The sequence below is a fragment of the Narcine bancroftii genome, chromosome 3, assembly GCF_036971445.1.
Source record: "Narcine bancroftii isolate sNarBan1 chromosome 3, sNarBan1.hap1, whole genome shotgun sequence".
Taxonomy (NCBI): domain Eukaryota; kingdom Metazoa; phylum Chordata; class Chondrichthyes; order Torpediniformes; family Narcinidae; genus Narcine; species Narcine bancroftii.
The window spans coordinates 245423453-245436752 of record NC_091471.1 but is presented as its reverse complement, the minus strand read 5'-3'; the positions used below and the strand labels follow the sequence as shown (position 1 = coordinate 245436752).

Sequence of the window (13300 nt, the reverse complement as noted above, 5' to 3'; positions counted from 1 at the left end):
GATACATACCCTGTGTAACCAATTATACTGTATCATGCGTAACCTTGTGTTTATTGTATTCTTCATAGTTCCAGAACATAACTTTTCCCATACTTCATTTTTTATCTTTATGTTTAGATTCTTTTCCCACTTCTGCTTAGGTTTATAGTTTATTTCATTTTCCTTATCCTGCAGCTTAATGTACATGTTGGTTATAAATCTTTTAATTATCATTGCGTCTGTAATTACATATTTAAAGCTGCTTCCTTCAGGTAATCTCAGTCTGCTTCCCAATTTATCGTTTAAATAAGCTTTCAATTGATGATATACAAACATTGTACCATGAGTTATTCCATATTTGTACTTCAACTGTTCAAATGTTAATAAATTATTCCCCAAAAAACAATTTTCTATTCTTTTGATTCCTTTTCTCTCCCATTCTCTAAAGGAAAGGTTGTCTGTCTATTGTTAAAGGGATTAGCGGATTTTGCGTCAATAGTAATTTTGGTATTTGATAATTCGTTTTTTTTCCTTTCTAAGTGGATCTTCTTCCATGTATTAAGTAAATGATGCAATACTGATGAGTTTTTATATTGCACCAGCTTTTCATCCCAGTTACAAAATATATGTTCTGGTACCTTCTCCCCTATTTTATCTAGTTCTATCTTAGTTCAGTCTGGTTTGTCCCTTGTCTGGTAAAAATCTGATAAATACCTTAATTGTGCGGCTCTATAATAATTTCTAAAATTTGGTAACTACAAACCACCTTGATTATACCTTTTTATCTAAGGCTACCCTCGGTTTCCTCCCTTTCCACAAGAATTTCCTTATTATTCTCTTTAGTTCATTAAAGAATTTCTCTTTTAAGGGAATTGGTAATGATTGAAATAAGTATTGTATCCTTGGAAACACGTTCATTTTAATGCAATTAACCCTCCCTATCAACATTAGCGGTAATTCTTTCCAATGTTCTAAGTCTTCTTGCAATTTCTTTATTAGTGGCTGATAATTTAGTTTGTACAAGTGGCTTAAGTTATTATCTAACCTGATTCCTAGGTATCGGATTGCTTGTGTTTGCCATTTAAATGGTGATTCTTTTTTAAATTCTGTATAATCCGCGTTACTCATTGGCATCACTTCACTTTTATTTGCGTTGATCTTGTACCCCAATATTTCTTCATACTCCTTCAATTACTTATGTAATTCTTTTATTGATATTTCTGGTTCTGTTAAGTATACTATGATGTCATCTGCAAATAAGCTGATTTTATACTCCTTCTCCTTTATTTTTATTTTCTATTCTTATCAGTTCTGCCAAAGGTTCTTTGGCTAAGGTGAACAATGAGGGGGACATCCCTGTCTAGTTGACCTACTTAATTTAAAGTGACTTGATACATATCCATTTACTGTTACCTTCGTCAATGGTCCATTATACAATGCTTTAATCTAATTTATATATTTTTCTGGTAGATTGAACCTGTAATACTTTAATAAGTAGTTCCACTCTACTCTGTCAAAGGCTTTTTCTGCATCTAGAGCAACAGCCACTGTTGGTTTCTTATTTCCTTGAACTGCGTAGATTAGATGAATAAATTTACAGACATTATCCGCTGTTCTTCTTTTCTTAATAAATCCAGTTTGGTCTTGTTTTACTATTTTTGGTACACATTTGGCCAATCTGTTTGCTAATAATTTCGCTATTATCTTATAATCTTGAGTTAAGTAGAGATGTTGGTCTATATGATGCTTGTGTTAATGGGTCCTTCCCCATCTTTGTTATTACTGTAATTATTGCTGTCTTACATGAATCTGGCAAGTTTTATGTTTCTTCTATCTGATTCATTACTTCCAGGAGAGGAGGAATTAATAACTCTTTAAATGTTTTATAAAATTCTATTGTGAATCCATCCTCTTCTGGTGTTTTATTGTTTGGCAGCTTTTTTAATATATCCTGTATTTCCTCTATTTCAAATGGTTTTAACAGTTTGTTTGGTTCTTCTTCTTGCAATTTCAGCAGTTCAATTTTAGCTGAAAATTTCTCTATTTTATCATCTTTCCCCTCATTCTCAGTTTGATACAATTGTTCATAAAATTCCTTAAAATTTTAATTAATCTCTGTTGGGTTATATGTAATTTGTTTGTCTTTTTTCCTTGATGCCAATATCGTTCTTTTAGCTTGTTCTATTTTAAGTTGCCAGGCTAATATTTTATGTTTTTTCTCCCAGCATTCAAGAAACTCCCTAAATTCCTGTCTTTTAAGTAGCATGGAGTTTAACCTCCATCTATATGTTCTTGGTGGGATGTTCTCCAGTTCTATTGCTAATAATAGGGGTGAATGATCTGATAGTAATCTAGATTTATACTCAGTTTTCATAACTCTCCCTTGGATATGAGCCGACAACAAAAACATATCAATCCTTGAGTGAGTTTTATGCCTACTTGAATAATATGAAAATTCCTTTTCTCTTGGGTGCTGCCTCCTCCATATATCCATAAAGTTTCATTTCCTGCATTGATTTAACCATAAATTTGGCTACTTTATTTTTGTCTTCTGTCCAGTTTTATCCAACATTGGGTCCAAATTAAGGTTAAAATCCCCTCCGATCAATATATTTTCCTGTGTGTCTGCAATCTTCAAAAAAATATCCTGCATAAACTTTTGATCCTCGTGAGGTGCATATATATTGAGCAAATTCCAAAATTCGGAGTATATCTGACACTTTATCATTACATACCTCCCTGCCGGATCTATTATTTCCTCCTTTATTTTGATTGATACATTTTTGTTAACTAATATGGCTACACCTCTGGCATTTGAAATATAGGATGCTGCCATTACGTGTTCTACCCAGTCTCTCTTTAATTTGTTATGTTCCACTTCAGTTAGATGCATTTCCTGCACAAATGCTATATCTATTTTTTTTTTCAGTGAATTTAGTAGCCTCTTCCTTTTAATTTGGTTATGTATTCCATTAATGTTTATAGTCATATAGTTCAACATGGCTATCTTATATCTTGCATACACCTCTTTTCCACCTCTTCACCACCTGTATCCCCCTTTTCCCCATTTCCATCTCTTAGTTTTCTCTTATTAAACTTAATGTACGACAACACATTAAAGACATAAAGTACCCTCGCAGTTCCCACTAATACCTTAACCCCAAAAGTTCCCCCCTATCTGAGTTGCCTCTTATCCCTTGCCGGGCAACCACAACTCCCCTTTACATTTGGATTGCAATCTTGTTCGCAGCATCAACTGATTTTACAGTGATGGTTATTGTCCCTCTACCCAGCCAGAAAACACTTTTTTTAAAACACATATAACAAAGTTCTCTCTCTACTTTCTTTCCCCCCTTACTCCCTTCCTTCCCTTCTCTTTTCCCTCTTTAGTTCTTTACATATACATTGTTTTTACATCTTTATATATACTTTATCGCCGTTCTTCATTCTTGTTACATCTCTTCATCTCTTCTCCTGTCTTGCAAATGTTATGTGAATTCTTGCACTTTCTCTGGATCTGAGAACAGTCTGTTTTGCTCCCCGGGTATAAATATTTTAAGCACGGCTGGATGTCTTAATATGAATTTATAACCTTTTTCTCATAAAATGGATTTTGCTGTATTAAACTCCTTCTTCCTCTTTAAGCATTCAAAATTATGTCTGGGTAAAAAAAGAAATTTTTGACCCTTGTATTCCAATGGTTTATTATCTTCTCTAACTTTATTCCTTGCCCGTTCCAGTATATTTTCTCTTGTCGTGTATCTCAAAAGGTTTTACTAAGATGGATCTTGGTTTTTGATGTGCCTGTGGTTTTGGAGCTAATGCTCTGTGTGCCCTTTCTATTTCCACTTCTTCCTGCATTTCTGTCATTCCCAGGACCTTCAGGATCCATCCTTTTATAAATTCTTTCATGTCTGTGCCTTCTTCACCCTCCTTCAGGCCCACTATTTTTATGTTATTTCGCCTACTATAATTTTCCAACATATCAATTTTCTGAGATATCAACTCTTGTGTCCCTTTAATGTTTTTGTCACTTTCTTCCAATTTTTCTCTTGAGTCATTTACTTCCATTTCTACAGCCGTTTCCTGCTCTTCCACACTCTCTACTCTTTTCCCTATTTCTGTCATTACCAGTTCTAACCTTTGCATTTTATCTTCTGTTCTTTTCATTTTCCTTTTAATTGCATTAAACTTTAATGATAACCATTCTTTTAGTGATCTCATTTGTTCTTCAAAAAAGACTTTATCTATATTCTGTCCACCTGTTTTACCTTCTATTTGTCTGTGAAGATCTAGGTCTTCTTCTTCCTCTTCTTCTGTGTCTGTATCTGTGTTTGTGTCTTCTTCTCTTCTTTGTGTCTGTGTCTCTTCTGTTTTTCCTGATGAGCTGCTTGTATCTCTTTGTCGGGCCTTTTGTTACTGGGCCTCTTGTTGCTGTTCCTCCCCTCTTGGGCTGCTTGTCTGTTGTGCTTCTTGAAGTTGGTCTTCTTGTCGATCTTCCCTCCGTCTGTCTCCCACGTCTGTTTGATCGCTCTCATTTCTGCTGTCTTCTTCGTCCTCCAGCTGAGAGCCCTGGAGTCAGGCGTCTCCCAGCTGTTTGTGCTGTGACAGCCCGCTCCTCTGCTGAGCCCCTCTCCCACTGGTGTCCTCTTTCTCCTTTGATTGCACAGTTGTGCACTTTTGTTTGGCTCCGAGAGCCATTTTTATAGTCCACCAGCTGGTGAGTCACGACTCCGCAGGGCAGGTACTGACCTCCAGGGTCAGGTGCTCCTTGCCACCACAGCGCCTTGTTCCTTCTTGCAGGTAAGGCCTTCTTCTTTCTTCTGCAATGACTTTTCTACTTCTTTTTTTCCACTTGTTCTTACTTTCTCCTTCTTGGAAGGCATCTTCTTTCTCTTCTCTGTATCTTTATCTTCTATTTCTTATATTTTATTTTTTTTATGCTTTGCTTTTTCCTAACTTTCCTGGTTTTCCTAACTGGGGAAAAACTGTGACTCTATCACATGACTCCTCCTCAGATTGAATGTAAATTGAGAAGATGAATTTTTTTCAGCTAGTTTATACTTTTGCAAAGCTCCCAACTGTGGTGATACAAGTGTGTGTATATGTGACTGTCCAATGGGGAGCTGGCCCGTCCCCCACTGGTGACTCGCTCCCTGATAACTCCTCCCCTTGTGACCCTGGAATATAGGTCAACCTCCCTCTCCCTGTCCTCAGCTGAGCACGTGAAATTGAGCCAGCTAGAAGTCTAAAGTGTAATAAAGCCTATCGTTCCTCACTCTATGGCTTTGGAGTCATTGATAGAGCGTATCAATTTATTACACTTTACATCTTCCACAATTTGCTGTGACCTGACAGGCTAGATCACAACCCACAAACACCTGGAGCCCCAGAGCAGTGGATCGAGAGCTTCATAGACTTCCTGGAAGTTTCTGAGCATTTCATGGACTCTGACGAGAAGAAACTCAAGCAACTGTCAGTGATGGTCGGCCGCAGTGCATACTTGGCGATCAGGGGCTGCACGACTTACCCCGCTGTTTAGGGTCAAAGGGTTTCACCAAAAATATAGCATCTTGGCTGTAGAAAGGCAGGGTGGGATTGTCTCTGACAAGCCTGTGCCCCTGAACACTGAGTCCGAGGAGGTGCACTGAGAAACCAATTTGCACATTCCCTGTTAATGTTAAAGGGCTGTTCTGAGTTTAACTGGTGTGTTTGGAGTTCATTGTTACTGTTTTGGTCTTCACATATTTATCTGTCTTTCAATGTTGAAACAATTTTTTTTCTCTCTGCTTAAGTCAAACAACTGGCGACCAACATAACTGTCACACTGAAGGAGCTGAAAAAGTCTCAGATTGATAGTAAGTTGATAAGATCAATTCTGTGGCTTGTTTATATTTTTGCAAAGCCCCCAGCTCCTCAAAGAGGAAAGAAGGGAGCAGGGTTATATTTGGGGAACATAAAAAAATAGGAGCGAGAGTTGGCCATTTGGCCCGTCGAGCCTGCTCTGTCATTTAATGAGATCAGAGCTGATCTGATGATGGGCTCATCTCCACCTACCTCCACATCCCTTAATTCCCTTACGATGTAAAAACCTGTCCAACCTTGTTTTAAATATATTTACTGGGATTGCCTCCACTGTATCAAAGGGCAATGAATTCCACAGATTCACCACCAACTGGGAAAAGCAGTTCCTCCTCATCTCCAACCTAAATCTACTCCCCTGGATATTGAGGCTGTCCCAACCTCTAGTCCCCCCCACCAATCAAAACAACTTACCTAGAATCATAGAACCGTAGAACATTGCAGCACAGAAACAGGCCCTATGGCCCTTCTTTTCTCTGTCGAACTTTAAGCATCATAGGGCAAACATTCATGTTAAAGGCCTGTTCTGTGCAGTAATGTTCTATGTGGTCCATGTTAATGTTAAGGGGTTGAACTGCATTAAGTTGGCTTGTGCAGAATTCACCTGCATTGAATAAATCTTCAGTCAGCTGTAAGAGTCTTTCATGTCGGCAAATGCCAACCGCGCACATGAACAAGATGGGCTGAAGGGCCTGTCCCACACTGTATCTCCGCGACGATGTTGATTCCGCCGCTGGTGGAGTTCACTTCTCTCTGTCTTACCATCAGATCCACAAGTAGAAGCAAACACCACAGTGACTGCACAGAACACATCTCAAGATATAAGTAAGTCAATGGAAACTGTCCTTTTGTTGCTCATCTCTCCACCACACTTCGGCTGAAGGCAAGAAGAGACTGGAATGGGGCAGGGTCCAGGGTGGTACATAGCCGAGAGCAAGAGGTGTAGTATAAATTAATGCAATGCCTTACAAGAGATAAATAATGATAAATATAAAAGGATAAAAATATAAATTGATTAGGGACACAACGAGAATAAATTAAATAATTTTTCATTATATCCTTGATCCTTGTGGGAAATATATTAGGAAATGCTGTACTTGCACCCACACCTTCTTCCTCACAGCCCCAAGCCATCCTTCCAAGTGAATCTATGGGGGTCATTTACTGCATCTGGGGCTTCTCTTCACTGGAGAGACTGGACGCAGACTGGGGGATTGTTTATTAGACCATCTTGGCCCTGTCTGCTGCAATAGTGGGGACTTCTCAATGACCACTCCAACATGCCTGTCCATGGCCAAACCCAGGCTACCTGCAAGTTGGAAGAACAATTCCGACTGGGCACCTTCCAACCAGATCGACTCCTCCAGTTTCCACTGGGCGTCTCCCAGTCTCCTTCTCTTTTTTCCCTCTCCCTCTGTCTCCTTTCCTGCAGCTCTCCACCCTTTCCCTCTCCATTCAGAGCTCTCCCTTCTCAGAGATTTTCCTCTCCAGCCCTTCTACCAGAGTCTGTGTCAGAACAAATCTAATCGGGTGCGTGGGGGGTGGGAACCGCAGAGGGCACAAACCGCCACTCGTATGCCAGTTTCGTGTGCTGTTCATGTTTGGTGTTTGTGGGGGGCACGATAACTCATTTTGGGGGAGCGTGGGCCGCGAACGGCCACGAGGCTGACTCTGCCTCCCACCATATCCACTTTTGGCTATTGGCCTGTGCACCTCTCCTTACCCCTTCTCTCCTCCACCCCCCACCGTTTTATTCAGGTGCTTTCATTGTACCTTGACAGAGTGCTCGGATCCAAAATGATGGTTACCCTTTACTCCCTTCGGAAGCTGTGTGACCTCCTGAGTTTCTCTAGCGCTGCAATGCAATCACAGTGCCTGCACACTTTCCTGTTTAACTTTTATCCATTCACACACAAGGAGATCAGAACTGCACACAGTACTCCAGGCCTCACCAATCCAAAGAAAAAAAATTAACGACCGAAAGAACTCAGGGGGTCGGGGGGAAAAGGGAAGGTCGGAGTTTCAGATCTAGGATCTCCATCAGGATAGCTGATTTGTTGGCTTCATTCCAGATTCCAGCATCTGCTGCCTCTTTTGTCTCTGTTCATGTTCTCCCTGTTTCCCCTAGGGGGCACTGATGTGCACTGTCTCACAAATGGGAGCTCCTGCGTTGGGAAGTGCCGTTACTTATTTAACCAATCGGATTGGTGCAAGGCCAACAAGCGATGTCCGTTGATACAGGTTCAAATAGAACTTGTTGACAACCGGGAAGGACAGGTAGGAAGGTGTTACACAGTCCTGTTATGCTTCTTCTAACAGCTCTTAAACTGTGAATGCCAATGGGGATGGGTTCTGCCAGGGTCCATCCTGTGGGCACACTCTACTGCCAACCCATTGAATATCTATGGCCAATACTCATGAACATGTGGGACAGATATGTCTCATCAACACTGGTCATCATCGAACTGAGCCCTTGAATTCTTTTGAGGTTTTCTGTAAATTGTCGATGGAGAGATATGGATGGTAGGTTAGATCTTTTGGGTGGCATGGCTGGTGGGGCCAGAGATTGGAGAAGGGGCATGGGATTCAGTTTCACCTCGGGAAGAGTTGAAGATCTGGAACCCATTGAACTGGGAGGAAGGGGGTTGAGTGACCGGGCTTAGTGGGACCCATCATTGTGGGGTGGGGTGTAGGAATTGGGTTGGTAGGCAGTGGGAAAGTGAGGGTGGGGAAGCAAGGGTAAGGGAAGTGAGATAAAGTGGAGCGAGGGAGTGTGTGGGGGGGGGGGGGCTGGGGGAATGAAAGAGTTGGTAAAGGAATTGGTCAGGGGAGAGGGAGAATGGCAGGAGTGGGAGGAGAGAAAGTGAGGGGAAGGAGTAATGTGGAGGGAAAAATGAGTAGTGGGAAAGAGAGGGGGGCTGGCATAAATATTGGGAGAAGAGAGAGAGTGCAAAGGGGTTGGAGTAGTGAAGGGAACGAGGAGGTAAAATGCTATGAGATCTGGAGAACAGAGGAAATCACTGCAGTTGGGAGGTCCCTTCCCAGAAATACTCCCCTTCAGAACATCTGGATCCATTCATACCTGAGGCATCTTGTTCTAATCCCTGATCTGAACCAACTCAGGCTTAGCTCAAGGCTAAAGTTCTCACGCGTGCTCAGCTGGGACTGATCTTGGTGCCTGGAGGTGAAAGCATTTCCTGGTGGTGACGTTCAGAGGATTGGCCCATTGATCACATACAAATTCCCTCTGTCAAGGTCAACAGTGACAAGAATGGAACTCAATACGAGACAACATCGGGCTACGAGAACACTTCATTAGCTGCCACAGGGTAAGTCATTTTTATGTTTTCAGGTTTTGTAGTTGAATGTGGCTGGATATCGTTTGCATTCTGAGTACAAACCAGTGGAAGATTCAATCCAGTGACTTCAGATGTGATTCCTAATTGTTCTGGGTTGGCGAACCCTCATTGTGTTTATCACACTGCCCTGGTGGAGGCGGTGATGAGCCATCCTCTGCTGTCCTCCTGGTAAAGGTAAAAACATACAGAAATGCTGGAGGAACTCGGCCAGTCTCACAGCGACCACAGGAGGTAAAGATATATTTCCCATGTTTTGGGCCTGAGCACTTCTTCAAGGTAACAAGAAGGTGTCTGAATAAAGACTAAAGACCGGGAGGTAGAGGAGACAAGACCAACAAAAGGTGTTTAATTAGATAAGAGGTGAGAATTGATTTTGGCTCTGTGAAAAGAGAGAGGGAAAAGGGAAGAAAGAGAGAGAGAGAGAAGGTAGGGTGGGTTAACAATGATAGCGGAAGAAAATGTTTCGCCAAGCCATTGACCAGTTACCTCAGTAGGGGAATGAGGTGCAGTGTATTTTCCTGGGTGGGGGGGTGGTGTCATAGGATATAAGAGCAGAAGTAGGCCAATCGACCCATCAAGTCTGCTCCACCATTCTAATCATGAGCGGATCCATCTTCCCTCTCAGCCACAACTCCCCGACTTTCTCCTGGTAACTCTTGATACCCTGACTAATCAAATACCTGTCAATCTCTGACTAGACCGTGGTACATGTGACCATAGTACTGCTTAGTTCACTTGAGGAGAGAAAGGGAGCTGAAGGGGCAAGACAATTGAATGGCAAGGGACATGGACTGGCCTATTTTTGGATTATGCTTTCTTTATGTAATTTCATCTCCAAAGCAACTGATTGGAGGATGGTAGGGCGAGCTAAAGGAGAGGTTTGAATGTTATTGAGACAATCCAGTTAAACCAGACTTTCAATTTCTTTCTTTTTTGTTTCTTAGCAGAGTGTAAATTGATACATTCATGGAAATCAGTATCTGTTTACGAGCAACAAAACCAACCTGGATTTACATGTCATGCATGTAGGAGTGTGAGGATTTCTACCAGAAGACCTCGGACAGAAGGATTAAATAACATATTAATGGACATATTTAGAAGCTGATTGATGGGCAGGGATGTGCAATTAACGCGTTAGTCTTCCAACTGATCCCTACTCTGCTTGGCTGTGGGTCTTCACCTCTGCAACGGTTTTCGTAGGGAAATAACCAAACCTCTGTCCCGACTATTGGATGAACTCAGCCACATCCATTAAAGTCTCATCTAATCATCGGGAAACTCTCTCCTTTGGGTGAATTGGGGTTGGTGGTCTCCATTGAAACGTGGGCTCACAATGTGTGTTAACACATCCATCCAAATACACGTATATGTGTACATATTGTTACAAGATCAAACCAGCAACCACAAAGAAGGCATATCACACAGGGGTAAAGATGAACAATTACTATATTAACAAAAAAATTCACCTTCAAACTTTAATTCATTATAACAATGCCCACTGGTTACTATGCAAATCTCTATAACAGTGTAAAACAGTGTAAAACTAATAAATTCCCCAGCCTAAATATAACATATGTAATTAAAGTCTAAGTAATATTTCCAACCAGCCCACAGAAAAACTTAGACACAAAACACACAAGACTCACAAAACTTCGATCTCAACCGAAGCAAAGATCATAAACAAAATTCAGTTTGTTTGGTAAACTGAAGCCAAAATTCGAAGTTGTTGCAGAGAGAGGAACCATTCGCTTGGTCCGGATCCTTCTGGCTGTCTTCGGAATGCTCGTCCTTTTTGAAATCCCAACATTCTAAACTGTCCTCTATACCATGACTCATGCTCTGGGCCTCCTTCTACTGCACAGCATTCAAGTCCAGAAATTTTTCATTTTCTGCATATGCTCAGTCCGTCTCCCACTCTCTCAGCAGTCCACCTTCACCTTGGCTCTCTTAGGCAAACTGTCACTTTTCAACACAAAACCACACAACACATAGGCCAATACACAACACAGAACTCTGTAACAATTTGCACACAATCCCACACACAAATGTACATAGACACATTCGCTTTGTATGAAAGCACGCACAAATACATAAACACACATACACCCACACACAGCAACACCAAAATAATGCACACCCCCCACACACATGCCAACATAAACACACACACATGCCAACATAAACACATGCACACATGCCAACATAAACATGCGCACATGCCAACATAAACACACATGCACACATGTCACATTAATACATACGCACACATGCCAACACAAATACACATGCACACATGCCACATTAACACACATGCACACATACCAATATAAATACACATATGCCAACATAAACACACACAGACATGCCAACATCAACACACACACATGCCAATACACACACACACACACACACACACACACACACACACACACACACACACATGCCAACATAGACACACATACACACACATGCCAACACACACGCACATCCATGTTGAGTTCGATTTATCCACCATGTGTGGCAAGTTGAGGGGCAGGGTACCTAGCACCAATCACTTTGAGGGGAGGAAATCTCAATTCAGTTTGTATAAAGCACATTATCTACTCTCACCTTCAGAGGAAGGGAGCCATCTACTTTCATTGCCCTTTCAGATCACAGGCGCTCATTGCAAAAAAAACCTCCTCACATTGCCTGTCCTGGGCTTTTTCTTTGAGAATTGCTCCACGTCTTCTTCACCGGTGATGAAGGGGGTAAGATTCCCCACTGTCTGAATTCTGTAAGATCGTGGTATAATTATTCCCCCTTTTCTTAGGTTCAGGGGAGAGGCTGGGGTTGATCCGGTGTAGATAAATCATCTGCCCTTGTATTTAAATAACAAAACCGATTAAAAGAAAAATTTGAGTCACTTTGTACTAAGAATGAGCTACACCTAAAGTTGTTGATGTTGTCAGTCAAAGTTTGTAATACAGTATTTGCATTATTTTGCTTCAAGGTATAGAACACTGCCAACTTCCTTTCCACATTGAACCTATGTTGAGCAATGACTTTTGTGAACCGTCTAAATGATTCATTATTAATTATTTTGCTTGAAGATATTACATTAAGGATGTTTTATAAATGAAAGATTGTTGCAATGAAGAGCAAACTGCTCCTTTGAACTTAATTTGGCTTCCAACTCACCTTGTCGGACACTATTTCTTTGTAACTGGGTTGTTTTATGCTAATTTCTGCTGATGCCCATTTTCCTTGACCTTGCCTACATTCTGTGTTGGTTTAAACTTGTGACTTTTTGTTCTGAGGTAAGACACGAGAGTCTGCAGACAACGTGATTGAAGTAAAAACGCAACGCTGAAGAAACTCAGCAGGACAAACTTTGCCCTTTATAGAGCAGAGATAAAGATGCAGAAGCAGCGTTTCGGGCTTGATCCCTTCATCAACATATGGAGAAAATGGACAAAGGTTTTGTCCTTAACTTGATGAAGGGCTCAAACCCAAAATATTGATGATGTAACTTTGTTCTGATGACTGCTTGGTGTTTTGTTTCTCAAGGAACCAACAGAATAGAGAGTGAGACTGATGCCTTTTTCCTGACTGAAAAATCAGTCCCTGATCTCTGCATAATTTGATTTAAGTAGAAGAATTTAGTAATTGTTTTTAATGAAGAGAAAAATGGCGCCTAACCATTCAATTTGTGAGGAATCCCCAGGGATCTTTGGGCAACAATTCTTTTGTGACTGAGGGGAATTTCAGACCTGAGGTCAGTCATTGCTCTTAACTTCGGCTGGCACGATGTGGCGCAATGCTAGTGTGGCACCAGTGACCCAGGTTGGAATCCAGTGCTGTCTGTGAGGAGTTTGTATGCTCTCCCTGTTGTCAGCGTGGTTTCTTCCAGGTGCTCCAGATTCCTCCTACCCTTCAAAATGTACGGGATTTGGGGTATTTGGGTGGTGGCCCGGAAGGGCCTGTTACCTGCTGTTTGTGCAAATTAAAACATTTTTACACACATCCCAACAAACACACACACACACACACACACACACACACACACACACACACACACACACACACACACACACACACACACACACACACCAATGTGC

General features: G+C 41.3%; 1 protein-coding gene across 2 annotated transcripts in view; it reads left to right on the top strand.

Annotated features, from left to right (window-relative positions):
• The window catches only part of LOC138756442 (uncharacterized), a 31918-nt gene extending 19543 nt beyond the window's left edge, over positions 1–12375 (top strand). Inside the window, exons 4-8 of one of the 2 annotated variants that reach the window (XM_069922935.1) lie at positions 5775–5837; positions 6610–6666; positions 7970–8118; positions 9097–9170; positions 10148–12375. In XM_069922935.1, the coding sequence (XP_069779036.1) occupies positions 5775–5837; positions 6610–6666; positions 7970–8118; positions 9097–9170; positions 10148–10154 (350 nt within the window). In that variant the 3' untranslated portion in view covers positions 10155–12375. Of the gene's footprint in view, positions 1–5774; positions 5838–6609; positions 6667–7969; positions 8119–9096; positions 9171–10144 lie in introns of both variants that reach the window. The other variant, XM_069922934.1, reaches the window with a different exon arrangement.
• Positions 12376–13300: the final 925 nt, after the last annotated feature.